We start from the raw sequence: 27,856 nt of genomic DNA on the forward strand, positions 1-27,856 counted from the left end.
ACCTGGCAGGCTGCAGTCCAAAGGGTCACCCAGAGTTGGATACGACTGAATAGACTTAGCACACATGTACTGTATAGTACAGAGAATTATATTCGATATCCTGTGCTGAACCACAGTGGGAAAGAATATTTTAATGAGAATGTCTATATATAACAGAATCACTTTGCTGTGTGGCAGAAATTAACACACTATAAATTAATTATACTTTAATAAAAAATTAAAAATAATGGACTACTCAATTTTTAGAAAAAATTGGACCCTCAGCCTTCCTAAATTCTATTAATTAACTAGCTTACTTATTTACCTAAAAGTATCACCTTTATCCACAGCAAAAATTTGAACAGGGCACATAGAAGGTGCTGGGGATGCCCAGATAACTCACCTTTGTCCATGCCTTTGGGATGCTTTCAGTCTACTCAGGAAGACAGATATATGCTTAGACAATAAATGACAGTATGTGGTAGCTTTTGCTAAGTCCCTTCAGGGAACAATGGGCCTGTCTCTCTGCCCTCCTCTGAACGCTGTAAACTGAATGCTCTGTTTACCCCCCTTCTCTATGAGGAGGACACTAGAGGGGTTGGTCAAGGGGTCTTAATTTCCTTGAAACCAGATTACCTTTCTGAAGTAGCAAAATCCCTCTTGTTTCTAACGGACTTTGAACAGTTCGCCAGATGCCTGGAGCATGTCCTGCTGTTATTATGTTAGGCATGCTTGCCCTTATTCTGAAGAGCTTGTCCCCACTGGAAGGACAGGCAGGCAAAGAGGTGCTGGTCACCAAAGGCAATTTTGATCTTGAAAACAAGATTCAGACTTGCTTATTAGGGCCAATCTAATGTAGGACATAAAATTCTTATTAAATTTCAGCTTATCCACTTTAGATTTAAATGAATGGTCAGTTAAACTTCTGGAGACATCTATTGTGGAGTGCGCTCTCTTAATCTTGTAAAGAGACAGAAAGATATTGTCCTAAGTAATTTAATACAACTTCCTTTCACCTCTAATTTTAATGGCTTGTAAAACTGTATCGCATGGTCTAAATCACTATTTCCCATCTCATGAATCTGTACTTGGTGTCCATATTTTGCTATAAGTGTCATTACGATGCCCTCATTGACTCCATATTTGTTGTCAGTTGTGTTTCTCTTTGACAGTAAGATACTAATCCTAAAAATCTTCATACTAATACATTTCTTTTACTGTTATACTGAGGATGTTAAATATTGTCTTTCCTCTTAGATTCTATATCTGCTGCTTTTTCTGTTAGAACCTAGTCAATTCTAATTATAATATAGGATATATTTACATCTTCACATATCATACATTTTTGTCTTAATTAACCTAAGAGAAATAAATAAAAATATCTAACGCCTAAGGAAGTAAGAACTAACTTTTTAACCCAGTCAGTAATACTGACAAAGACCACTGAGGTCAATTATTATTATTATTGCATATAAGGCAAGATAAGTTTTAATGATATGGTTCACTCATTTACTTTAATTAATCTGATAAAAATGATTAGAGTCACCAATCCTTCACACTGCCTCCAAGTAAAGAAAGTTAATTGTTCTCTTAAAGATGTTGGGTACTACTTAAAAGAAACCTTTCATGCTACCCTAAGACCATAATCATTAAGCCTCATGATAACATAAGATGTAGTGGTGTGCATTTATATAAGTTCATATACCATATATAAATTCATCAAAGTTCATACACCAGAGAATTTATTAGGTCAGCTTTTTAAATCATTGCTTTTGAGAATGCCCAGTATCTTTCTATATTTATAAAATTGTTTACAAAAATTAAACTTGTCTTAAAATCTAGGCAAATTTGTTTAAAAATAATTATTGTAAAGATTTATTAGTACTATCAATGTATTTGGCAAAGTTAGGGAAACTCAAAAGATTAAAAAGCAGCTTTGAAAAGATTCTCATATAATTAGGGTACATGCATGCAGAACTTTTGAAATTAGAACTTTGTACTTTTAAATAAAATGACAAGCTAATTGCTTGTTCTTAATAATATATCATGGTTTGGAACCACTATATCTGTAAAGTTTAGTAAGCATAAATTGAAGAGGTGAATATAAAATATCTATTTTGACAAGCATCAATTAGCAAAGTCAGTCCAGGAACTATTGCAAAAGAGCACAAGAGAAAAAGAAGGTGGGTAATCCAGGATATTTGTAAATTTATCACTGACATACACATTAGAAACTAATGCTGTGTTTAGTAAGCACATACCTAACTTTTTAAGAGAGGTGTTTTTTTTTTGACTGAACAAATATAGTATTTTTAAATCACCATATAAGAAAACAAAAGTCATTACAGATTCTGAAAATAAACTGGACAGATTAGAGAGTGGCATGAATGAAAAAGTCAATGATTACTGGTGAGATTGTGGAAGGTTATTTTTCATATTTAGAGTTTTCATTTCATGCAAAGATGGGCACAATAAAGACAGAAATGGCAAGGATCTAACAGAAGCAGAAGAGATTAAGAAGAGGTGGCAAGAGTACACAGAAAAACTATATAAAAAAGGTCTTAGTAATCTGGATAACCATGATGATGTGGTCACTCACCTAAAATCAGACATCCTGGAGTGTGAAGTCAAGTGGGCAGTAGGAAGCATTCTACAGACGAAGCTAGTGGGGGTAATGGAATTCCAGCTAAGCTGTTTCAAATCCTAAAAGATGATGCTATTAAAGTGCTGCACTCAATATGCCAGCAAATTTGGAAAACTCAGCAGTAGCCACTGGACTGGGAAAGGTCAGTTTTAATTCCAACCCCAAAGAAAGGCAATGCCAAAGAACGTTCAAATTACCATACAATTGTACTCATTTCACAAAATTGTACTCATTACCAAAATTATGCTCAAAATTCTCCAAGCTAGACTTCAGCAGAACCAAGAACTTCCAGATGAATAATCTGGATTTAGAAAAGGCAGAGGAACCAAAGATCAACTGCCAGCATTTGCTGAATCACAGGAAAAGCAAGGGAATTCCATAAAAATGTCTACTTCTGCTTCATTGACTAAAGTAAAGCCTTTGACTGAGTGGATCACAGAAAACTGTGGAAGTTTCTTAGATATTAGAATACCAGACCACTTTAACTGCCTCCTGAGAAATCTGTATGCAGAACAAGAAGCAGTAGTTAGAATTGGACATGGAACAATGGTTCAAAAGTGGGAAAGGAGTCCATCAAGGCTGTATATTGTTGCCCTGCTTATTTAACTAGTATGTAGAGTACCTCATGTGAAATGCTGGGTTGGATGACTCACAAGATGAAATCAAGATTGCTGGGAGAAATATCAACAACCTCAGATATGCAGATGATAATCACTTTGATGGCAGAAAGTGAAGAGGAACTAAAGAGCCTCTTGATGAAGGTGAAAGACGAGAGTGAAAAATCTGGCTTAAAACTCAATATTCAAAAACGAAGATCATGGCATCTAGTCCCATCACTTCATGGCAAATAGATGGGGAAACAGTGAAAACAGTGTCAGGTTTCACTTTCTTTTTTTTTTTTTTTAGGTTTCACTTTCTTTGGCTCCAAAATCACTACAGTGGGTGACTACAGCCACAAAATTGAAAGATGCTGCTCTTCGGAAGAAAAGGTGTGACAAACATAGACAGTGTATTAAAAAGCAGAGACATCACTTTGCTGACAAAGTGACAAAGTATAGTCAAAGCTACGATTTTTCCGGTAGTCATGTATGGATGTGAGAGTTGGACTATAAAGAAAGCTGAGCTCCGAAGAATTGATGATTTCAAACTTGAAGCTCCAATACTTTGGCCACCTGATGCAAAGAGCTGATTCATTGGAAAAGACCCTGATGCTGGGAAAGATTGAGGGCAAGAGGAGAAAGGAGTAACAGAGGATGAGAAGTCTAGATGGCATCACTGACTCAGTGGAGATGAATTTGAGCAAATTTGGAGATAGCGAAGGACAGGGAGGCCTGGTGTGCTGCAGTTCATGGGGTTGCAAAGAGTAGGACCCAACTTAGTGACTGGACAACAGCGTGCTCTATGGTGGCATGTGATTAAGAACCCGAACGGTCAGGCAGCAGCTTTAAAGCACATAAGTCTACACAGTGCTACCGGGCTGCATAGGTATGTCTCCCTGGCCATCATCTCGAGGTTTCCCCTGGGCAGCAACCCCCCAAACTGGGTCCCAGATGAGCATATGCGCTTCTATCTGGGAGATACCCGCAAGCTACAGTGAGGCAGTGGGAGGGCGCAGAGATGCTTTGCACTAGCCTACCTGCCCCGAGAGCACATCTGCATCCACAGGGCCTTAGAGGTGGCACTGTCCTTTCTGTCAAAGCTCCAGCAAAGAGGCCACCCAGACAGACAGCCTGGTGCAGGACCGGGGGGAGCACCTCAGATCACCACCTGGGCACTGCCTCGAGTGGCTACCAACCAAGAACCATCTCACAGGCTACCACATTGCCCTGAGACCCAGCCATGCAAGCCTGGCTGCCTATGAGAGCCAGGGGATCAAGGAGTAGCCTCTGGACAGCAGCCACAAAGACTCGGAGCCAGATGCCTATAAAAGTTCCGCTGGGGGAATTCCAGGGACCAGAGGTGGTGGGCAGAGAGCCAAGACAGTGGCCACCAGACCCCTAACTTCCCTCCTCAGAGTGCCAGCAGGCCCCCAAATGCCTGTCAGATCAGATACCTGCCCCCAGGCCAACTCCAAGACCAGCACATTGGCCTCTCTCTCACAAAGTCCAAGCACCCTGTGTCTGCCCTACACCCTGAGCTTCAGACTGGTGCGTCCCAGGACAGGAACCCTTTAAGAACCCACCTCCCTATAGCCTCGTGGGGCTTGTGGACAGAGCCCTATTGGTTTTCAAAGCTAGATGTCTTGGGAGCCCATCTCTCAGGTGCAGATCTTAAAAGTGGTGGCTTCCCACTATGAGGTTTAAACCTTTTGTTCCTCAGTGAGAAGCAATCTCTTCAGGTCTATGATTCTTTAGGAGACTGCAGTCTCCTGGAGAGAATCACCAATAACCTGTCACCCAAGCTTCAGCATTTGATTTGTTTGTTCTTTCATGGTTGGTCAATGAATCATAAAGAACAACAGATGCACTTGGGTCATAAGTATGATTCATTTGATGAAAGAGGGAAAAGATAGCATTTGATCAAAATAAATGTTTTCTCCACAGACACAAAGAAACAATCAGAACAGTTATTATATTCTAAATGTCATAATTTCATAAGGTTTAAAGTAAGGCTGCAACATCAGTTGGCTGAAAATGGAAAGTCTGGCTTTTTCAAAGCAAACAGTGCACTCGCTCTAAATGCAATATATTAATTAGAGAATGAAAGAAATTGATCAAAGTTCTTTTTCTAAAGGGAAACCATTGTAGTGACTGTGCACAAAGAATAGGAGCACTATGCCTTGCAAGTAGAAATGCTAATACATACCAGAAAATAAATAATCTGCTGTTTTAAAATATGATACAATGAAAGAAAAAGAATGTTGAGTTAGAAATTAGAGGAACTGACTTCTAATTCTGGTCCTGCTACGAGCTAGCTCAGCCAAGGCTCTTCCATTTCTAGAGTCAATTCAGTCCTCAGAAATCATGTGTGTGTGCTAAGTGGCTTCAGTTGTGTCCAACTTTGAATGACCCTAGGGACTGGCCTACCAGGCTTATCTATCCATGGGATTCTCCAGGCAAGAAAACTGAAGAGGGTTGCTATGCCCTCCTACAACGGATCTTCCCAACCCAGGGATCGAACTCCCTTCTCTTATATCTTCTGCATTGGCAGGCAGGTTCTTTACCACCAGCTCCACCTGGGAAGCCCCTCAGAGATCATAGTAGCTATTATTTACTGAGCCCTTAGTAGATATCAGACATTGTTTGGGGTGTATAATTTCCATTAATCCTCACCCAAATCTCAAGAGAGAAGTTCTGGTGCTGTTGCTGTTTTATAGATGAAAAAGCTAAGGCACAGAAAAGCTAAGTAACTTGTGTGTTCATGAAGCAATAGTTGATCACAGCTACTTTCTACCATGCTGCCTGCTACAGCCTGGTTTTGATCTGTGGATCCCAGCTCAGAGATTTGGATCACAAATCCTGGGGAGTTAACAGTCTCCTCACCAAGCATTGGGAAGATCCCCAGGAGAAGGGAACAGCTACGCACTCCACGATTCTTGCCTGGAAAATTCCACGGAGAGAGGAGCTTGGCAGGCTACAGTCCATGGGGTCGCAAAGAGTCAGCCACAACTAAGCGCCTTACACACGCCAGGCATTTGTTTTTTGTTGCTCAGTCACTCAGTCGTGTCCGACCCTTTGTGACCCCAGGGACTGCGGCACACCAGGCTCCCCTGTCCTTCACTATCTCTCAGAGTTTGCTCAAATTCATGTCCATTGAGTTGGTGATATCATCTAACCATTTCATCCTCTGCCGCTCTCTTCTCTAGCCTTTAATATTCCCTAGCATCAGGGTCTTTTCCAATGAGTCGGCTCCAGGCATTGGAGCTCCCCTCCAGTCTGATCCTAGCCTACTTCCTCACCTTATTTCTCACTCCCCTTCTGCCCCAACCCTCCCTTCAGTCAAAAAGCTCTTCCCACCTGGCTTGGGAAGAGTCACCTGCATTCCCCATTCACACCTTTGAGCTCTGGGACCTCCCCACCTGTAGCCACTCTGCAGTCTTCTCTCCTCATTCACTTCCTCCTATCGTTGAAGTCCCACTGCTTCCGGAAATGAGCACAGTGGGAAGAGCACGGGAGGGAGTTAGGAGAATGCGATCCATCCTGCCTCTGTCACAGTGTCTGTGTGGGAACTAGGAAATGTCATCTACTCTCCATGGGCTCCAATTTCTTGATCAACTGAGGTGTCAGACTCCTGAAATTTGCAAATGTATCAACTACTATTCCTTTAAGCAGTAACCCCACCCCCTTCTAATTCATTCTTTTTTAAAAAAAACATTGTATATTTATATTTTGTATTTTTTATTGTGGCAAAATATATATAACATAAAATTTGCCATTTTTACAGTTTTTAGATGTACAATTCAATGCCAGCATTGGATTTTTTAAATTGAAGTATGGTTGATTTATGATATTGTGTTAGTCTCATGTACACAGCAAAGTGATTCAGGTTTTTTTCAGGTTATATTCCACTATAGGTTATCATAATGGAATGTTGAATATAGTTCTGTTGTTGAATGTAATTCAGATGTTGAATATAATTCTGTGCTACACCGTGGGTCCTTGTTGTTTCTATTTTATACCTAGTAGCTTGTATTTCTAATTCACTTTTTAAATCACCAGTTCCAAACCCAACAAACACAGAGTTGCCCTGCTTGAAACTGAGGCAGGTGACTTGAAGCCAACTTTCCTTCCTCTCCACAGTTCTTGAGGCAACAGAGGAGTCTGAGGTAGGAGACACCAGACTGACTTTAGTCATTCATGCACAACGTTCCCTATTTATTTTATCACATATAGCGTAATTTGTGTTCTATCATGTACTTGCATGTTCTTTAAATCAACCCAGCATTTTTTTCTTAAATAAGTTTATTTTAAAGGGAAACTTTTTAACACTATTGCAAATAGAAAACCAGGATCACCTTCTGTAAATAGAAGGTAACATACATAGACATCATATATAATATTTATTGTATATATATATATACTTACATATTTACTAATACTCAATATATATATATATACATATACATATATATGTACACACACACCCCATACAGATATACACAGAGACTCATATACATACTTTGAAAGCAAACCAACATTATTACATTAGCTTCTGCCAACATCCACCCACCAAAGCCTGCAGCCCACTTTCTGTTTGTGTTAGCAGCTTGTAGCCCCCATACCTAGGGGATATCCCACTGAGGGTGAGGGCCGGGGGTCTTTATACACCAAGTCCTGCCAGTTGCTGGTTGTGGGCTGGTGCTGCTTCTGGGTGGTATGTATTCCCTGGCACACCTGACTTCCCTCAGTTATGAAAAAAGCTCCCAGGCAAAGAGATGCAGAGACTGGCTGCTGGAGGCCTGCGAGAGCTTGAGGAAGTGGTGAGTCCGGGGAGGTAGGAGGAACCTGGTCCCCGCAGCATCTCCGGCAGCGCCACCTCCCCCTCAGTACAATGGAGAAGCCCCGCCTTCTGTGATGGTTCAGGCCTCTGCTGATGTTCAAGGACCGCCATCGTCTTGATATGGTTCTTATCCATAAAGCACTGAAAACACTTTGCTTTCATTCCTGACTCCTTTTTTCTAATAAAATATCTGTTCCTGGTGTGGGGATATTTATACCACAAGATAATAGTTTTCCTGAAAAAGCAGTGTTCTTCTCCAGGTAATGTACTGAAAAACAGTCATCACTGTACTTTGGAATGTGAGAAAGTCATGGGACCATTAATTCAGCTTAAGTACATGAATGATTTCTCTTTGAATGTCTGTCTCATTCAGCCATGAAATCCTAGACAACTCCCAGAAAGCTGTGGCCCAGAACACTTCAATCCCACTCAGAAAACTATTTATAAGGATGCCCGTGTGCAATAGTCTTTAACAGTTTTTCCCCCTTCTCGAATGTTCTCTAGCATAGATGGCATTTATGCAATTCAGAGAAAGGCGTCTCAACGGGATTAGTCAGCAGCCAGTCCTCTGACGCAGCTTCTGTGATCTAGTTAAAAATAGGAAAAGAGGATGTTTTGCATAAGTCATCACCATTGTGCGGTATGGGAGAACTGACCACTTTTTTTTTTTTTTTTTTTTTTGGTTTCCACATCCTGTTACTTTATCTAAAAATAGATGGAAAGTCTGTCCCTGAATCTTTGGACAAGACCTTAGCTTCTGTGACCCAGGCTCTCTGGTTCTGCTCGTGCCTCGGTTCCTTCGTAGGCTTCCCTTCACCCCTGCCATTAACGACCCCAGCTCTGGCCTCGAGCTTGGGCTCGGGCTCAAGGCCCCTGCCTTTCCTCCCCTCCCAGGACTGGCAGACCCCACGGCGGGCAGGGCCCAGGTACAGAATATATACAGAAGCTGACCAGGTGGAGGGGTACACCAGTGTGTGCCCACCTCATCCAAACTGAGGGCAGCTCTTCCTTCTTCCTCCCAGGCCAGCTGACCTGCCCAGATCTGCTAGACACACAGAACTTTAGGGAAGCTCACTTTTATTTTAAAGCCTTTAAAAATTTTTAAATTAATTTTTATTGCAGTATAGTTGCTTTACAATGTTGTGTTCAGTTCTTCTACTGTTCAGTAAAGTGAATGAACTATACATATACACACATTCCCTCTGTTTAGGATTTCTTTCCCATTTAGGGAATTACCCCTTGTATGATATGTACAGTATGCAGAACCAACTCTTTTAAAGATATCTCTTACTGGGTCATAGCTTAGGTGCACATTTAGGATAAACTTTACATTATCTTCTGATGTACTCTACTGCTAAATTCAGATATGAAGAGGTTAGGAGAAACCAGAATTGAAATTTTTTTTCTTTTTTTTTATTGAAGTATAGCTGATTTATAATGCTGTGTTAATTTTGGGCATAAAGCAAAGTGATTCATATATATTCTTTTCCCATGTCAGTTATTACAAAATATTGAATTCCTTCTTCCATACAGTAGGTCCTTCAGAATTGAATTTTTGATGTACAGCCAGAGGAAAGTTGTTCTATGGAACTTGGAATTGTATCTTAGCTACAATACATGGTCTGCTACATAGACGCTCATTGAGAGTTGAGGAAAAGCTCTAGATGAAAGACCCCAGCAATCCACTGGGCTGAGGGATCTTATACGCGAGAGATACCAAGTGTAGTGATCCACCTGGTGTCCTATGGGAAGACAAGGAGTGGTGAAAGGCCCCAAGTGAGGAATAGGATGAGCTGTTGGACCAAGGACAAGCCCACCCACACTGGCTACATGTGGCAGGTGTGTAGCAGACAGCTCTTCTTGCAGATGTAAAAATCCACCTTGGAAAAGAAAAGATCATGTGATCCTGAACCACCATTAGTGGGCCTCCTCTGAGAGGTTCTTAATATAGGTGACAGCTGAGAAAGAGACTGAGGTCGTGACACATACTGCAAGGGGAACAAGATGGATGCTAAGAACAGATCGGTTAGATCCATCGTCATTAAAGTGATGGAACCATGTCGGGAGCCTTAAGACACAAATGGACCAGTCTAATAAAAATGACACAACAAAATGAAATTAAATGTGCACTGTGAGTGGATAAGAACCTGCCTGCCAGTGCAGGGGACATGGGTTCAACCCCAGTCCGGGAAGATTCCACGTGCTGGGATGGGGGTGGGGAGGGAACTAAGCCCCTGAGCCTCAACTCTTGAAGCCCACCTACCTAGAACCCATGCTCCACAACGAGAGAGGCCAACGCAACAGGAAGCTGGAACACCACAACTAGAGTAGCCCCCTTGTTTGCTGCAACTAGAGAAGGCCTGCACACAGCAACAAAGACCCAGGGTGGCCAAAAATAAATAGAAGAGGTGGTCTTACACTCAAAAAATATACACGTAAATTTTTTAAAAAATGGACCTTCTCTCTACAAAAGGAAAAAACATTATGTGCACTGTGACTCTTGTACCTCCTTTTTCTTGGAACGGTGTTCAGATTTTCATTTGTGCCAAGGGTGAGATCGCTGCGGTCTGATCATGGCAGTGACCAGCAGGAGGTAGAGTCTGCCGATGTAGGTGAGAGTTTGAGAGCCATATGTTACTTCAGGAGCCAAATGCTTTTCCCGGAGACTCTTCCCAGGGCTTTACAATACACATGGAGAAAAAAAGTTTTGAAAGGAATCAATGAAAATGGCTGGCTGACAAGGGAACTTGTTTCTTGGCGAGGAAGTTGTTGAGAAAATTTTTATTTCTAGTTGGAAAAAAAGAAATCATGCCATAATGTGTTTAAATGCAATTTTTAAAGTTAATTTTCTGAGAAGACAATGTTCCCTTAATGTAAGACATTCTATATCAGGACAGGATGTAAACACGCTGGGAACTGCCACAGTTAGACATCTGAAAAAGATACAGCAATGCTTGGTAATGAGAGGCAGGGTGAGTGTGGCATAATGAAGGAGCAGGTTGCCATGGAAACAAGCCACTAAGTGGAATGTGGCCATCTCGAGCGCACACACCGCATGAAGGGAAGGGAAGGAGACATGCTAGATGGTCAGGAGTTCTCAGGAGGGATCACGAGGGTGGTTCCACATGAACTATGTGGCACTAGAAAGAAAGCCAGAGGCTGTGCAAAGCCACCAGAGAGGGGAATAAAATTCACAGCTTGTTGGGTGTTTTGAACTTGGCTTTACTCATTTGTCTTTCATTCATCCGTTGGTTCATTCTAAGAGATATTGATAAGTACCTTCTGAAGGCCAGGCACCATGCCAGGCGGGTAAGGCTGCGGAGAGGAAGGAGACGTGGTTTCAGGTCACAAGGAGCCTTGTGGTCTCTAACTCTTCTGTGGATGAACAAGACCTCAACACTGTCCTCAGGTCCTGCTCCTGGGAATCCAGCCTCTCTTTGCCCGGCAACTCTGGTCCTAATCCAGGATGTCTGCCAAGCTTCCTTCCTGACCCAGTAGCATCCTTGCCACCTTGCCTAGGATTCCAGCTCCTTCTGACCTGATCTTGGCTTCCAACTCCATCCGTGCTTCAGATCTTTGTACTTCCTGGCAGCTTTTGGGCTCAGATATCCAAGTGCTTGTCCTAACCTCCTCCCTCCCGTGGCCTCCTGTTGAGCTTTCTCAGAACTTGCCTGCAGCGTTCAATTCATTTCACTGTCCTGGTCCTCCCAGCTCTGTGAATCCTCTCCATGAGTTCTCGAATGCCATTCTAGCCTCCACTTGGCCTGCCTCTTTTGGGATCTGGCTTTTACATGTGGCACTCAATAGGGATGGTACAATGACTCATAGTAAATGCTCACATTATAAGCTCTTTCCTAACCCCAATTTCTCCGTGTATCAGTGAACTATACCTCCCGCTTCCTCCAGTGGGACCCAGCAACACCTCCTCCTTCTCTGTGCCCTGTTAAACTTGTTCAGTTCTCAGTTATTTTCTCCCTTTCTTAGCACCCTCCCCTCAAAAGTGCCCTTCTGTTATTACAGTGATCTCACCAGTTTATTTTTAAGTCTCCCATGGCCTTTACAATCTCTCTCTCTTTTTTTTTTTTAACTATAAACCAACTTTCAGAACTGGTTTGTAGCTCAGATGGTAAAGAATATGCCTGTAATGCAGGAGACTGAGTTCAATCCCTGGTTGGGAAGATCCTCTGGAGAAGAAAAAGGTAACCCACTCCAGTATTCTTGCCTAGAGAATCCCCATGGACAGAGGAGCCTGGCCAGATACAGTCCATGGGGTCACAAAGAATCAGACATGACCGAGCGACTAACACTTTCACTTTTCAACTTTTAGAATAACTGATGTTTTGGTCCTGAAATTGAGTTTATAATCATATTATACTCATTACATTCATACTGTTTTATTGTCCACAAGCTTCACTTGGTTCAACACAATAAAGTAAGCAGGACAGATATTGCCATTTCCACTTTATGGATCAAGAAATTGAGATTCAAAGAGACTCGCCCCAGACCACACACTGTGATGAAAGCTGTCCTTTCACCCAAATCCCGGGCTCCTTGTCCATGTCATGTGTCCTCTGGTGCATGAGGCCCAACTTCTGGGGCTCTGAGTCTTCGCCTTCACCACTCCACCCCCCACAAATTATTCTAAGAATCTTTCCTTCTTAGTGTTAAACCACCGTCCTCCAATGAATTTCAATAAAGAGAAATACCTTCAATTTTTCCTCTTTAATTAGATCCGTGGCATAAAGGTAGATTCTAGGATTCAGAAACCTTCCTTTTTCTTTTGTTGCTTTTAAGGTGGAGGAGGAGGAGAAAAGGGAGGAGGAGAAGAAAAAAAAAACCACACACACAACAAGAAAATCATTTTTTTTTTGCATAAGTCCTTCAAAATCCCAGCACTACTGGCATAGTATCCACGCCTAAGAATCTTAGTAATTTTTTGACTCCTCTCCCCATAACATTTTCATTATAAGCTCCCTGAGGGTTGTGTCTACATCTTCTTAATGTCCTGTAAACCTCTCTCCCTCTCAGCAGATCTACACCCAGTAAATATTGATTTGAGGGGGTGCAGTGTGTTCTTTCAGAAAATAGAAAGCAAGCGGTCTTGTTACTAAAATTCCCCAGACAAGAGAATGCTTTATGGCGAGTTGACGGCAAGTTGGCCATAAGGTGTAAAGCAACTCAGAGAATTGTACACCACTTAAGAAAAGAACAGAGGCCCTGAGAGAAGGGGGAGTGGAGAATAAATAATCCCCAAATGTTTGTCTGCAAAGTGAGTCTGTGCATGGAGCTTGGCCAGCTCCCAGTGTACTGATGGGAGGAAATGCCCCTGGAGGGGTCAGGTGGGCGCTCTCTCAGCCCCGTGGACGCTGTACCTGGTCAAGATGGTGAGTTGACCATCAGAGTCTCACTGGGTGATGAACAGGATGGGCACAAACACGAGGTGTGGGGGAGTCCCAGTGATGGTCTAGACATCTACCAGTGATGCTGAAAACTCTTCATCTGTGAACCTGTACCTAAGCAAATCTTAGAAAGTAATGGTGTTATTGTTGGCCAGGCCAAGGGGAACATAACGGTCTCATGCCTCAAAACCTGTGTGTCCCAACCCAGAAGGATTTGGTGTGGAGTTTTATAGCAGTGGTTCAAGGGTGGAGATGCTAATAAGGATCAGGCTGTGTGCAGGGCCTACACTCCTTTAATCTGGCTTGGGTGGTCACCTCCCTTGTCTCTGCATCCCCTCCCTTCCCTGATTAGCAACAGTTCCAATCTGCCCTTTGCAACTCAGGGAAGGTCATGGGGGCTGGAATCTAGTCCTTATAAAGAAGAAGTGGGGAGCACAGAAGAGCTTCTATGCCCAGGAGCCCTAGAGGGTCCTGCTTGGTTTCAATAAGGGCCTAACAAATATTACATTAATGACCAATCGAAAAAAAAATGACCAATCGAGCATGTTTATAGAAATAATTAAAGAAAATGCTGAAGGTTCTGTGTTCTTGTGGAGACTACATCCTAATCTAAGGTGGAGAGCAATGCTTGAAAAAGCCTTGTTAATGCTTCCTAACTCCAACAGCTTGTTATGGAAACCTCCGGTGGCCCATAGAGCCACAGTGGCCTGTCCCCAGTGAACCTCTATGGCTGATGGCCCTGGATGAGCTGAACTGTAATCTTCTCATACTGTTTCTTTTACTCGAACACACTTTTTTTTCTCCTCTGCCAAGTGTGATTTTCTTCATCAACAGGATTTAAAATCCTCTTCTTTCAGCAAATCTTTCCAAACTCAGACATTTTCCTTTAAATCGTCTCAGCCACAGTACTTAATTTTCATTCACCAAGCCCATTGTGAAGGTCTGCCTTGTGGAAATCATTGTACTGGTGTTGTTTGAGGCATGAGCTGCTAAGAAGCCATCCCTGCCCTTGAAGAACTTAAAATTACAATGCAGTTGCAAATACTTTGAACAATAAATATAACATAGCTATTTTATCATGCTAGATTACTGTATAGGTTAAATTAAAAAGTGGGCAAATATATTTCACGACTGGTCATTTTTAATTTTACAAACTTCCCTGACACCCTACGGATAGCTCCTGAGATAAATGCCTTCCTGAACCCTGAACACAAATAATGATTTGCTCTACTGTTCATCTTCATTTGTAAATTATTTCTCTTTTCTTCCTCCATCATCATCATCTTTGTCTTCTTTTCCCGAGATGAATTCATCGAACACTTCTTTGTGCTACTCACTGTACATTTGAGGGACAGTGGCAGCCCAAACTGAGGGATTTGGGGGAACTTCCCTGGTGGTCCAGTAGCTAGGACTCTGAGTTCCCAATGCAGGGGGCCCAGGTTGAATCCCTGGTCAGTGAACTAGATCCACATGCTACAACTGAAGATCACACAAGCTGCAGCTAAGACAGGCCCAGCCAAATAAGTAAATATTTTAAAACAGCAAACAAAAAACTGCGGGGTTTGGTTTTGTGTTCTATAAGCAGTAGGTGTTTAATAGTAAATGATAGACTCACCGCCTTTTTCTTTATTTTAACTTGTCCACAGATGCTGTCCAAAAAGAAAGAAAGGGAGAAAGTGGGCTTGATACAAGGAAATCTAATTAATCTATTTGTGCTTTCAGGGGGTTCAACAGCAGGTACATGAGAAACAAGGCAAATAAAAAAGTTAAAACAGGTGTGGGAAAGAGGCAATGAGGACAAAAGTCAGCTTCTGTATCACCTCAATTAGTCCCTTCAAAAGCTCCCCAAGTGAGGAATCATTATTAACTGTTCCCACTTTACCAATGGGGAAACAGACTCAGGAAGGTCAAGTGTCTAGATCATCTGGTTCAAATCCAGCTCTGTGACTTTAGAGCCTGTGACAGGCCCAGTCTCTCCCCAACAGGATGCAGCCTCCTCTGTGGTGGACAGGCAGAGGGGAAGAGAAAACGCTGAGAGAAGAGGGCCCCGGGTGGAGCCGCAGATGCCGACCCTGGGATCCGCTGGACCTACAGGCGTCACCTGAGAGCCGGGCTCTGCTCATCCTCCATGTTTCCTCTTGTAGCTTACTGATTGCTCAGCTGGTCCAGGCCTCAGGGCCACATGCCCACTGACCTCAGAGTTCTCTCCGGGTCCGTGCTAGTCCCTCACCCTGTGCCCGTTCACTCCGCCCTTCCACTCTTGGCTTCCAGGCTCCTCCAGCTGCCAAAGATCTGGCATTCCTGAGCCTGGTGAGCTTCCCCACAGAAAGGGAACAGTCAAGACTTTGGCAGTCTCTGGGAAGTGTGCTGTTTATTAATTCATCATGTCCCTATTAGCAGTAGTCCTAACCAGCCTGTGCTGACCACACAGTATGGGTTTTGTGACCCTCACAGCATCCATGTGCATTAGGAAGATGCTATCATTCTCATCTTATAAATGAAGGAACTGACACTTAGTAAAATCAATTAAATTGCATGATGAAAATGAGCTCGACCTCATTAGCACTCAAGAAAATGCAAATTAAATCTCCAATAAGATAACTTTGACAGGATAAGATAACTTTGTTGATTGGCAAAGCTGGTAAGTTGGACAATAAATAACGTTGGTGAGAATCTGGAGGAGCAGAAACCCTTAGCCTGTTATGGAGGGCATAAGTTTCCATATTGAAGAAGAATTTGCCAGTATCTAACTAACAGTTTTGCTCAAGGCATTCACCTTAGAGAAATGTCCAGTGAACACAAGGAAGCTGGTACAAAAATGCTTATAGCAGTGTTGTTTGTGATAATGGAAACAACCTAAATGTCTATCAATAAGAATGTGGGTAAGTAGACTGGGGTGTGGTTATACTAGGAAATACTGGACAGTAATAAAATGGATAATAACTAGCGCTAGACCTATCAGAACAAATAACTTCCAAATATGTGAAGCAAACAATACATACTTAAAAAAAAAAGCCCAGAGAAAACGTATACATCCTATATAGTGCTTTTTAAAAATTTTTGGCTCATGTGTGATCTCATTCCCCAATCAGGAATTGAACTCACACCGCCTACATTGGCAGCACAGAGTCTTTACCACTGGACCACCAGGGAAGTCCCTATAATGCTTTTATGAAATTTAACTACATACAAAACAATGCTTAGAGATATGTACATATATAGAAAAGATATAAAAGTTGTCAGTTCAGTTGCTCAGTCATGTCTGACTCTTTGCGACCCCATGAATCGCAGCACGCCAGGCCTCCCTGTCCATCACCAACTCCCGGAGTTTACTCAAACTCATGTCCATCGAGTCGGTAATGCCATCCAGCCATCTCATCCTCTGTCGTCCCCTTCTCCTCCTGCCCCCAATCCCTCCCAGCATCAGGGTCTTTTCCAATGAGTCAACTCTTCGCATCAGGTGGCCAAAGTACTGAAGTTTCAGCTTCAGCATCAGTACTTCCAATGAACACCCAGGACTGATCTCCTTTAAAAGTTGTACATGGGACTAAAACACCAGATTCAGGACACTGGTCACCTTCGGGGAGGAAGGGGAAATGAATAGAGAGGCACACAGGGCTCTTTAGCTGTAAACTTTTCTATTTTAAACAGGATAGTAGGTAAATAAATGTGATTATGTCAATTTTTTTTTGCTTTTGTATGTTTTGATAAATTCATATTGCATCTTAATTTTAAAAACTGCTTAAGTCCTCAAACTAGGAGACAGAAGTTTAGATCCCATACTTTTGTGCCCCAGTATATCACGCTGCTTATCAGAGGAAGTAGTGAATATTAAAAAAAAAAAAAAAGCTACTAATTCCGTCTAGCCTTTGGACAAGACTTGAGAATGTAATCGTTTAGCGACTAAGGGACCCTTATTTTGTATACCAGAAGCAACCCTGAAAAACATGGTGTTATGTTTTCCCATTGCCTTACGTCATTATTTAGAACTACGTTTCTACAAACATTTTCATGACAAAACCTGATGAGAGCAACAAAGAGATCCTGACATTCATTTCAAATGATTTTGTTGATGCAGATCCTATGATTATTTCATTCTCCCAAAGAAATCCATCAAATACTAGTAATGAATCAGTATTCTACATTTAAAGCCTTCCCTGGTCCCTCAGGTGGTAAAGAACCTGCCTGCCCTTGCAGGAGATGCAAGAGACTCGGGTTCGATCCCTGGGTCAGGAAGGTCCCCTGGAGGAGGAAACAAAACCCACTCCAGTATCCTTGCCTGGGAAATCACACGGACAGAGGAGCTTGGAGGGCTACAGTCCATGGGGTCACAAAGAGTCAGACATGACAGCGGCTAAATCAACCACCACCACCACACTAAAATACTACACAAAATTTATCCTTATTTTGTCGAAAGTTCACACTACTTCATCAGCATCAATTTAGGAAGTTAGCAGGAACTCCTTCATGTCCTCCAGTCATGATCCATCAAATGCCCAACAGTTGACACTCTGGTAGATGCTGGGGAAGTAACAGTGGACCAGACAGTCCTTCTCTGAACAAGTTTTCAGTTTCCTGGAAGAGGCTGACAAGTAAAACTATGGTACTATGGGATCAGGTACATGGTGGCCCTGATATGGAGGGTCAGAAAGTGGACCTAACCCATCCATGTTGGGTCTGGGGAAGCCTCAGAGTGAGGGTGATATTTAAGCTGAATTCTAAAGGATGAGCAAAAACTGGCTTCTAGATGAGAAAGTAACAATACTTTCTTTTCAGAGAATTTGGTCATCATATTGTTCAGTTTTTTATTGCCAACCAATGTGGAGAAGAAAAGTAGGAGATATTTTAAGGTATCTCTTACTCGAGGAAAAAAGCCTTGTGATTCTTCTGTAGATGTATTGTTGTTGCTGTTCAGTCAGTAAGTCGTGTCCAACTATTTGCAACCCATGGACTGCAGCATGCCAGGTTCCTCTATCCTCCACTCTCTCCCAAAGTTTGCTCAAATTCATGTCCACTGAGTCAGTGATGCTATCTAACCATCTCATCCTATGCCATCCCCCTTGTTCTTTTGCCCTCAATCTTTCCCGGCATCAGGATCTTTTCCAGTGAGTAGATTCTTCTCATCAGGTGGCCAAAGTGCCGGAGCCTCAGCTTCAGCATCAGTCCTTCCAGTGAATGTTCAGGGTTGATTTCCTTTAGGGTTGACTGGTTTGATCTCCTTGCAGTCCAGGGGACTCTCAAGAGTCTTCTCCAGCACCACAAATCAGAAATATCTGTTCTTACTGGTTTGGCCAAAAAGTTCGTTCAGCTTTGCCTGTAAGATTTTACTAACAAACTTGAATGAACTTTTTGGCCAACCCAATAGTTCATCATCCTTTTTGCTGCGTATTCAAGATAAATTACAGTTTGAGTAAACTGGATTCCCCACTTCATGGATCACAGCCTGCTGTGGCGAAGGGGCTTGTATACATCAATGAGGCTATGAGCCATGCCAAGCAGGGCCACCCAAGACTCAACAGGTCATAGTGAAGACTTCTGACAAAACGTGGTCCACTGGAGAAGGAAATGGCAACCCACTCTAGTATTCTTGCCTGGAGAACCCCAGGACAGTATGAAAGGCAAAAAGATATGATGCTGGAAGATGAGCACCCCCAGGTCGGAAGGTGTCCAATACGCTACTGTGGAAGAGCAGAGAATGATTCCTAATTTCAAGACAGGCTTCAGCAGTATGTGAACCAAGAATCTGCAAATGTCCAAGCTGGGTTTTGAAGAGGCAGAGGAGTCAGAGATCAACTTCTAATGTTTGTTGAATCATGGAGAAAGCAAGGGAATTCCAGAAAAACATCTACTTCTGCTTCACTGATTACGCTAAAGCCTTTGACTCTGTGGATCACAACAAACTGGAAAATTCTTAAAGAGCTGGGAGTACCTGACCACCTTACCTGTCTCCTGAGAAACCTGTATTTGGGTCAAAAAGAAACAGAACCTTACATGGAACAACTGATTGGTTAAAAATTGGGAAAGGAGTCCATCAAGGCTGCATATTTAACTTATGCACAGAGTACATCATGCAAAATGTGGGGCTGGATGAATCCATGCTGAAATCAAGATTGTTGAGAAAACTATCAACAACCTCAGATATGCAGATGATAACACTTTAATGACAGAAAGTGAAGAGAAACTAGAGGCTCTTGATGATGAAAAAGAAGAGTGAAAAATCTGGCTTAAAACTCAACATTCTAAACACTAAGATCATGGCATGCAGTCCCATCAACTCTATGGCAAATAGAAGGGGGAAAAGTGGAAGAAGTGACAGATTTTATTTACTTGCACTCCAAAATCTCTTTGATAGATGGTGACTGCAACCATGAAATTAAAAGATGCTTGCTCCTTAGAAGAAAAGCTATTACAAACCTAGACAACATATTAAAAAGCAGAAGCACTACTTTGCCAACAAAGGTCCATATTATCAAAGCTATGGTTTTTCCAATAGTCATGTACATATGTGAGAGTTGGACCATAAAGAAGGCTGAGCACTGAAGAATTGATGCTTTGGGATTATGGTGCTGGGACTCTTGAGAGGCCCTTGGACTGCAAAATCAAACCACTCAAACCTAAAGGAAATCAATCCTGAATATTCATTGGAAGGACTGATGCTGAAGCTGAAGCTCCAGTACTTTGGCCACCTGATGCAAAGAGCTGACTCATTGGAAAAGACCATGATGCTGGGGAAGATTGAAGGCAAAAGGACAAGGGGCGGCAGAGGATGAGATGATTCTCTGGGTTAAATAGCATCACTGACTCGGTGGACACAAATTTAAGCAAACTCTGGGAGGTAGTGAAGGACAGAGGAGCCTGGTGTGCTGCAGTCCATGGGGTTGCAAAGAACTGCACATGATTTAGCAATTGAACAACAGCACAAAACTGGATTTCTACCACCCTTTATCAAAAGCATGAATACATCCCACATCTAAGTAAGTTGAGGCAGATTTGCCTACCATGAGAACATTAGTGCCTGGATTTTACCACATGTTTTTAAAAACCCTCTTGGCCTAGTTACCCAGGGGAGGAAATATAAGCTCAGCTTCTCTGCATACATGAAGGATCACAGCATAGACCAGAAAGCATGGGGAGGGAAGGTTTCATTGTAGCATCTTGCAGCCATACGGATTCCATTTAATGCCCTCAAATCCTGTGTTCATTGGTATGATTGGATAATTTGCCTTGGAGGTATTCTAAGGTTGAGTATTTAATTTGATTACATGGGGTTTGCTGAGAGATCTGATTTCCAGGAGTTTGGAAGCAGATGTCTCTCAGGAAATTATGCTTTCTAATCAAAACCAACCTCTCAGGCTCCCAATCCCATTAGTTAGGAGAAGACACACATAATTGGATAACAGGATATAAAATGAAGATCTAAATGTTTATTAATTGCAATAAAGATCTAAATGCTTATGAATTACAATAGAATGTAAAATCACAGAGTTAGCCATTAAATAACTACATTTATTTAAATAAATGTAGTCATTATAAAACTTTAAACGGGAAAGTGATTTTTAAAAATTCAAAGTAAGAAATCTGGTACAAGCAAAGATGACATTTTAAAGTATCGTCTATGAATTTTCACACAGACTTTTTCTCCCACAATAATATTCATTTATATCTTCAATCTTGCACAGCAACAAAGTCACAGTAAGAAAGACAGCAATTGCTTCTGAAAAGAAATCAAAGAAGCCGAGAGAGATTATTCTTTCAAAAGGATCTTAGGGAGTTGAAATAAGGCTTGCTTCTCCACGGGCTGACAGCATTTAACTGGGATGGGAACAGTGACATCCTTTTCTCTGATTTTACCTTTGAACAGAATAAAAGGAACTGAGTGTAACATTCTCCCTCACAAAGAGATGCAGAACCGAAGCCTAACCCCCAAGAAATGTTATAATCAAAGTAAACACTAATCTCACTCCTACAAATGCTGGTAATAGCATGTTATGACATTCAATAGAATGTCTTCCTCTTGTTAATCTTCCTCTGAATTTTTAACACAATTTTTTTGGATTGGAAGAATAATTCCAATCATCAGGAAATGACAACAAAGCTGGAACTGTTGGCTGTACGGTGTTAATAAAGACTTAAAAACATTCAAATGAAAGAGAACACGGCTGGGGGTACACAGCACCCCATCACAGTGTCAGGGTTTATGTCAGGAAGCATAGGTTAGCATAAAGTGCAAACCAGCAATGCCTAACTGGATTTGTATGTAAAATGAGTCCTTTGACAGATTGTGTCCCTAATTAACACAAACATCTTTCCCTGTCCATCATGTCAACGTCTTCTGTCATCTTTTGCTGATGTGATGTGTTGCAAATCTGAAAATATATCATAGAGACTAGTGAAGTTACAGAACATGCAGATTTCATGAAGTAAATAGAAATGATGTTAGAGAAATGTTTAAATCACAGCAAAGCCCAGCCAAATAGACACTTGGCAGAGTGGGACCAGAAAACAACTGAAAAAATAATAATAATTTTTTAAAAATCCAAGAAAAAGAAAATGACAAAGATGATGATCATAGGTGCTCGAAGAGCACAGATTTGAATGTGAAAAGAAAAAACTGATGAAGCACTCAAATTTTTCTTAAAAAAATGACCATATCTGTCATGTTATTCTAAAACTGTGTGAAATAAAGCTTATTATATACGATCAAATAATTTTCCTGAAAAATTACACCCAAAGTAACACTTGATTCATTTTTCATTCATTCTAACTTCTAGAACATGGTTGCCTTTACAATACAAAGACTCATTACTTCCAGATAAAGTCCTAACCAGTTTATACATTTTGACTATAAACTTGCACTCTTGGTATTAAGTAGTGGCAAACTTCCTCACAGCAGGTCCCTCTGTGTTACCAGCCTCTTTCTTATATCTAGTTTTCCAAGCCTTTGAGCAATGTTTCCTAACATCTTAGAGAATAAATCTCCAGCTAGCTCAAGGCCTTCTTCAACTTGGGAGGCTCACCCACGCATTCTGCATCAAGAGGCTCACCCGGTCTGTCCTTTGGCCAAACTATCCTTGAATCTTAAGTCACTTGGAAGTCTTTGACCTTGATCTTGGACTCTTCAACCGTCCAGGAAAAAAGAGATAGGCTAACGTTATACGTTGTACGGCAGGAAACCTTGCTCTGCCCACCATCCCTTACCGACAGCATGTGGTCAGGGCTGGGCCTGTTTCCTGGTCCCATGCGTGGAGCCTTCTTTTGTCCCTCTGGATGTCAGTGTGACGACTTCTCCTTTATAGGGTTCACGCTTCACGGGGGTAGGTGTGCAAGTCTGAAAGAGAACATTTCATTTTTCTCTTGTGGTTTATTGGCTTCTTGAATTCAAAGCTAAGTTCTGCTATCTAAATGAATTGTGAGATCAAAAATGAGGCAGTGAATTTATCAAGTGCCTCCCACTCCTTATCCTTTTACAGAAGTTCCCAGCAAACAGGTACCTGTGTTATCCCCACTGTCTCTTTCAGGGGTTAAACTGCATCAGACAAAGGCCCAGGGAACACTTCCTAACACCATTCTTTCCACTGCAACTTTCACCGGGATCTCTACCATCTCCTCACACACTGGGTTTTATAACCACCTTACAGGCTTATCAAACATTCTGTCTTTTCCTGTGGCTTCAATCCTAGATGGCTGTATTCCCAGAGTTCTTTATTGTGCATCTCCTAAGACTTTCAGCATTTTGCTGCAGATCCTAGCAGTCTGTGTGTACATTTCCTCATTTTCCTGATTGTCTCTGCTTGTAACAGGCCTTCCACAGAATTTCCCATCTGGAACTACACCTCTCTGCTGACCAGCTGGGTAGTGGGACCCTGGATTCAGCCACAGTTAACTCAGTGTTTGACCAGAGTTTTGAAATCAGGACTATCTAAACAAAGGGATTCATAAGAAGTAAATTATATTGTTCATCAGTGTGGAAACAAATTCCCTGATAGTTCAGGTGAATTGTAAACCACTGTCATTAAGGGCGTGGGCTCTGGAGCCAGCTTGCCTGGGTAAATTATTTAACACTGTGCTTCAGCTATAAATTGAGGATGGTAACAGAACCTAATTTATAAGTTGGTTATGAGAATTACATGTTGAGAGGATTAAATATATGTAAAACATTTCAAATAATGTCAAGTGTATAATAAGCTCTTAACAAATAAATACATGTTTGTGTGTACATTTGTCTTATTTTTACCATCGAAACTAATATCTTATAGTGATCAACAGTGTGGGCTTTAGAGAAAGGCAGGTCTAAGTCTGAACATTAGCTTTGCCATTTACTGGCTGTAGGAAACTAGTAAGTTAATAAGCCCCTCTGAGCCTACTTACTCACCTGTGAAATGGAGGGCATAAAACCCACGTCCCCAGCACATGAGATTTCCCAGATACAAAGCATTTTCTTCATTCATTCAATAGATATTTATTGAGCACACACGAGCCCCAGGCACAGAAGCAGAGAACAAGATGGAGACCATCCCTACAGCTGCAGAATCTGAAGCAAGCTGATCACTCAGTGAATACGAAGACCCCTGCCCTCTGCATGTAAGTCCAAGCCTCTGTTCATTTCCTGTGTCCCATGGGATGCTTTGCTGAACCTCCATTTCAGCTCACTGTCAACTAAGTCCCTTCCTTCACCCTGGATCCTGTCATCACCTTGAATATCGACATGGAGAAATGAGAGCCCATCCACACCTGAAACTTTAAGCTCACGTAATTCCCCACTCTCTGACCACAACCTCCCTTTCAGGTGTTAAGTCTCCAGGTTTTTCCTTCTCCCGGTTGACTTTCCAAGCCCAACTGTATGTATATACCTAAACCTAAGACATGCAACACAACCTGCAACATGCTCACGCTCAGTCCTGTCCAACTCTTGGCTCCTCTCTCCATGGGATTTTCCAGGCAAGAACACTGGAGTGGGTTGCCATTTCCTTCTCCAGGGGGTCTTCCTGACCCAGGGATTGGACTCGAGTGCCCTGTGTCTCCTGCATTGCAGGCAGGTTCTTGACCCCTGAGTCACTGGGGAAGCACACTTGAAACTAAAGTGACCATATAATTTACCATCCAAACTGGGACACTTCTGAGCGTGTAAAGGATACTAAACACAATGAACAGGCATAATCCAGGACCGTCCAAGCAAACCAGGATTTGTTTCCACCTTCCTCCAACCTTTCTCTTACCGACAATCTAAAGTCTTGCTTCTTTCTCTTTTCCAGTTGTTATTTGCTCTTGGCAAAACCCGTGGCATATTTCAGTTCAATCATCAGCTTTTTCACAGCCCTTGGAGAAAATGACATCAGTGGGCAGATAATCTGTGTCACCCGCCTTTGTGCTGTGTATTCCTCATCAGCTCCCCCTCCCACCTCCCTATTCCCACAACAGTGCCTTTGAAACCTTTGTCTGCAGTTTTCATCTGTACTTTTTGGTCTCTCCTGGACTCCTTAGGGACAACACTGGTGATTTAAATGGAACTGTCAAGCCTGGGCCCTACCCTCCTCATTCAGGACAGGGCTTGTTCCACAAGCTGCCTGGTCCCTTGAAGGATCCTTTCCCTGGACCCAACTGCAGGCTCAGGGATGACTCAAATCAGGTGGATCAGCATCCTTCCTAGCATCTTTCTGCTGAGGCCATGTCTTCTCCTACTGTGGCATGCCCACCCTCTTTTTTACCTAAATATCTGCAGTGGATCTTCAATAACTCAGCCCAGGCAATCGTCAGCCCAGGAAGCTTTAACCCTCTCTGCCACATCAGAGTGTCTTGTTTACCATTTTCTGTTTTTGTGTAATAGTCTGCCTCCTCCAGCAGACTCGGGGACAGTGTATTGCTCTGTTTCTCTATAACAAGTACTCAGTATATAGTTGACAAGTCCCTACCGAGGGTGGAGGGCCTTGGTGGGGAAGAGATCCCCCATCTGAGCTTCTCTCTTCTTTGCGTCTGTTGTCCTGGCCAGAGCTGACTCAGTTTCCCTCATCTTCTTTTGTTCTGCTTCACCATTGAGCTGCTCCCCAGGTTGCACTTGCCCTTTGCACTTGTCTTAAGACCGCTTTCAGGCTGCTCAATCACTGTGCTAGCAATGCCACGAGGCTCCTCTCAGCCTGGCTGGTCACTCTGGTCACACCAACCATCCAACAGCTCTGATGCGACTGGCCAGGCGTCACCTGCACATAGCTTCCCTCTGCATCTGCCGCTGAGGCTCGGGACGGGCAGGGACCGGTTTCCCATCAGAATGGCCGTGGCCATTAACCACCTCTGCCCACACGGCCACCTCGGGCACAGACTGACCTTCTTTGGGGAATTTTCTGCCACCCTACACTTCACAGCCTTCTGCTTTATAGACAAGTGGACAGAAATCAAAGACAATCCAAGCTCTGGTCTCAAGCCTTGCAGTCCTTTCAACCTTTTCATCTTTTCTTATCCTCGGACACGGTTGCATAATCTCTTTTAATGCTAGACCCAGGTCTTGCTCATCTTTGTACTGTTTATCACCCAGGGCACTGTACTCTGTGTACATTTTAGAACCTCAGTGATGTTCACTGTGATGAAATGGAAAGGTCACGGTGCTGGTGCTGCAGAATGTGAAGCTGTCCCTGTGTTATTCCAGAGTTCAGTTGCCCATTTGTTTTCTAAGTAGACTGACCCTGCAGCTCTCAGGAAGAGCAGTCACGTGGCTTCTCTCTGGTGACAAATGGCAAATCTCCATCTCAGCCCGGACATGGGCACCAGCATCTGGCATGCCCTCAGAGGCTGTCCCAGGGGTGTCCTAGAGGCTGTCCTGGGGCACCAGCATCTGGCATAATCTCAGAGGCTGTCCTAGGGGTGGGAATCAAAATCAAGCGGGTTTCTTTCCCAGGTATCCAGGATGAGTACAGTAATGACAGGGACTCCATCCCAAGTCTCCCAACTGAATGCACTCCTATCACTTAGAGGATGTTAATTCTGCATAAAGCTCACGGAAAGGCCAGGATGAAGCATCAGAGGGTTTTGGGTTGAGTAAAGTAAGTAGGTCTCTTCTCTTCTCATGTTCTCCTGGGTTTCTTCCTGCCTCACCCGTCAGCTTTCTTTGGCTCCCTTGCTGGCTCTTACCCTCCTCTCCTCAACCTCTGAAGGCTGACATCTTTCTCAAGTTCCCTTTCTTCTCTGGTGGCCTCAAACTTGTGGTTTTAAATCTTATATATGCCAGGATTTCTAACTCTTATGTCCAGCCCCAATCTCTCCCAAATCCCAGACTTCTCTATCCCAATGGCTAATGACCTCCTCACAGGGAGGCATAATTAGCATCTCAAACAGAATGAGAACTTAAGCACCAACAAACTATAGCTGAAATTGAAGTAGGATTACAGCTCTTTGAGCCCAGGGACTGCTATTTTATTGCACCGGTATCCCCAGCACATGGAAGATGAAACAGCACCTGGGGCTTAATAATTTGTTAAGTGAAAGATTTCTTGACTGCAGGACACTTTTTTAAAGAACTTTTTAGATGATATCAGGCAATAGAATCACCTGAGGATAGCATTATCTACAATCATTTGACAGTTTTCTCAAGGAGCACCTCAAGAGACTAGGGTTCTGAACATATACCTTTGGGAGATTGACCTGGGTGGTGGCATCTTCTCCCCTAGAACAGACTGGTCAAAATTAGATGATCACCCCAGGCCAGCAGTTCTTCCTGTCTTGATGCGTTCACAACCAAATAGAATGGCTTGAGAGTAAAACAGTGTGAAAGGCTATCCTAAGTAATATAGGAAACGCGGATGGTACCTCACCCAGCAGGGTGCTGGTGGTTTACCCCTATAAATGAGAGTTCAATTTGAGTTCACAGTATTTAGTGATGATTCTTACTATGATGAGTTAATAGAAAGATGAAAAAGAATTATATCACAATATGCAGTGCTATGAATAAATATTAATTGCAATCATTATACCTGCATAATTGCATAGCTGCATTTTGGTTAGCTGATCAGGGGAAAGAGGAAACTTCAAGTTGATAGAAAATTTAATTGTATTGTCTGCAGAGAGTGGAATGCTAAGATGCTAGATTTTCTGACTAGCAAGACCATAGAAAAGAATCTTGAACCCCATGGAGTTCCTAATACAATGTTGACCATGGAGGCTAAGATATTAAAATAGTAATAAAGACAACAGAACTTCCAAATACCAAAAGCAGATGCTGACCTAACACCAAGCAGTTCCTTTGTTCCTTTGAAACAGTGACTCTCAGGATAAAATCCACGCCTGGCTGGTGAATTTAGATAGGTACTTAGTACCTCGTGAACGTCGAGGTTCTCAGAGGTCCTTATGGAACTGAGCTCACCAAGGGATGGTGAATCACTAGACTCAATAGAGGTGATCCATAACAATG

The 27,856-nt window shown here is 42.5% G+C and overlaps 1 protein-coding gene across 2 annotated transcripts in view; it reads right to left on the bottom strand.

The window, feature by feature from the left end:
* Nucleotides 1–7,583: 7,583 nt before the first annotated feature.
* DPYS (dihydropyrimidinase) overlaps nucleotides 7,584–27,856 on the bottom strand; it is a 110,681-nt gene continuing 90,408 nt past the window's right edge. The window contains exons 9-10 of one of the 2 annotated variants that reach the window (XM_065902704.1): nucleotides 22,660–22,789; nucleotides 7,584–8,649 (exon numbers count right to left, since the gene is read on the bottom strand). In XM_065902704.1, coding sequence (XP_065758776.1) covers nucleotides 22,673–22,789 — 117 coding nt within the window. In that variant the 3' untranslated portion in view covers nucleotides 7,584–8,649; nucleotides 22,660–22,672. Of the gene's footprint in view, nucleotides 8,650–20,866; nucleotides 21,313–22,659; nucleotides 22,790–27,856 lie in introns of those variants that run through there. The other variant, XM_065902705.1, reaches the window with a different exon arrangement.

Source organism: Muntiacus reevesi, chromosome 12 (genome assembly GCF_963930625.1).
Source record: "Muntiacus reevesi chromosome 12, mMunRee1.1, whole genome shotgun sequence".
Lineage (NCBI taxonomy): Eukaryota > Metazoa > Chordata > Mammalia > Artiodactyla > Cervidae > Muntiacus > Muntiacus reevesi.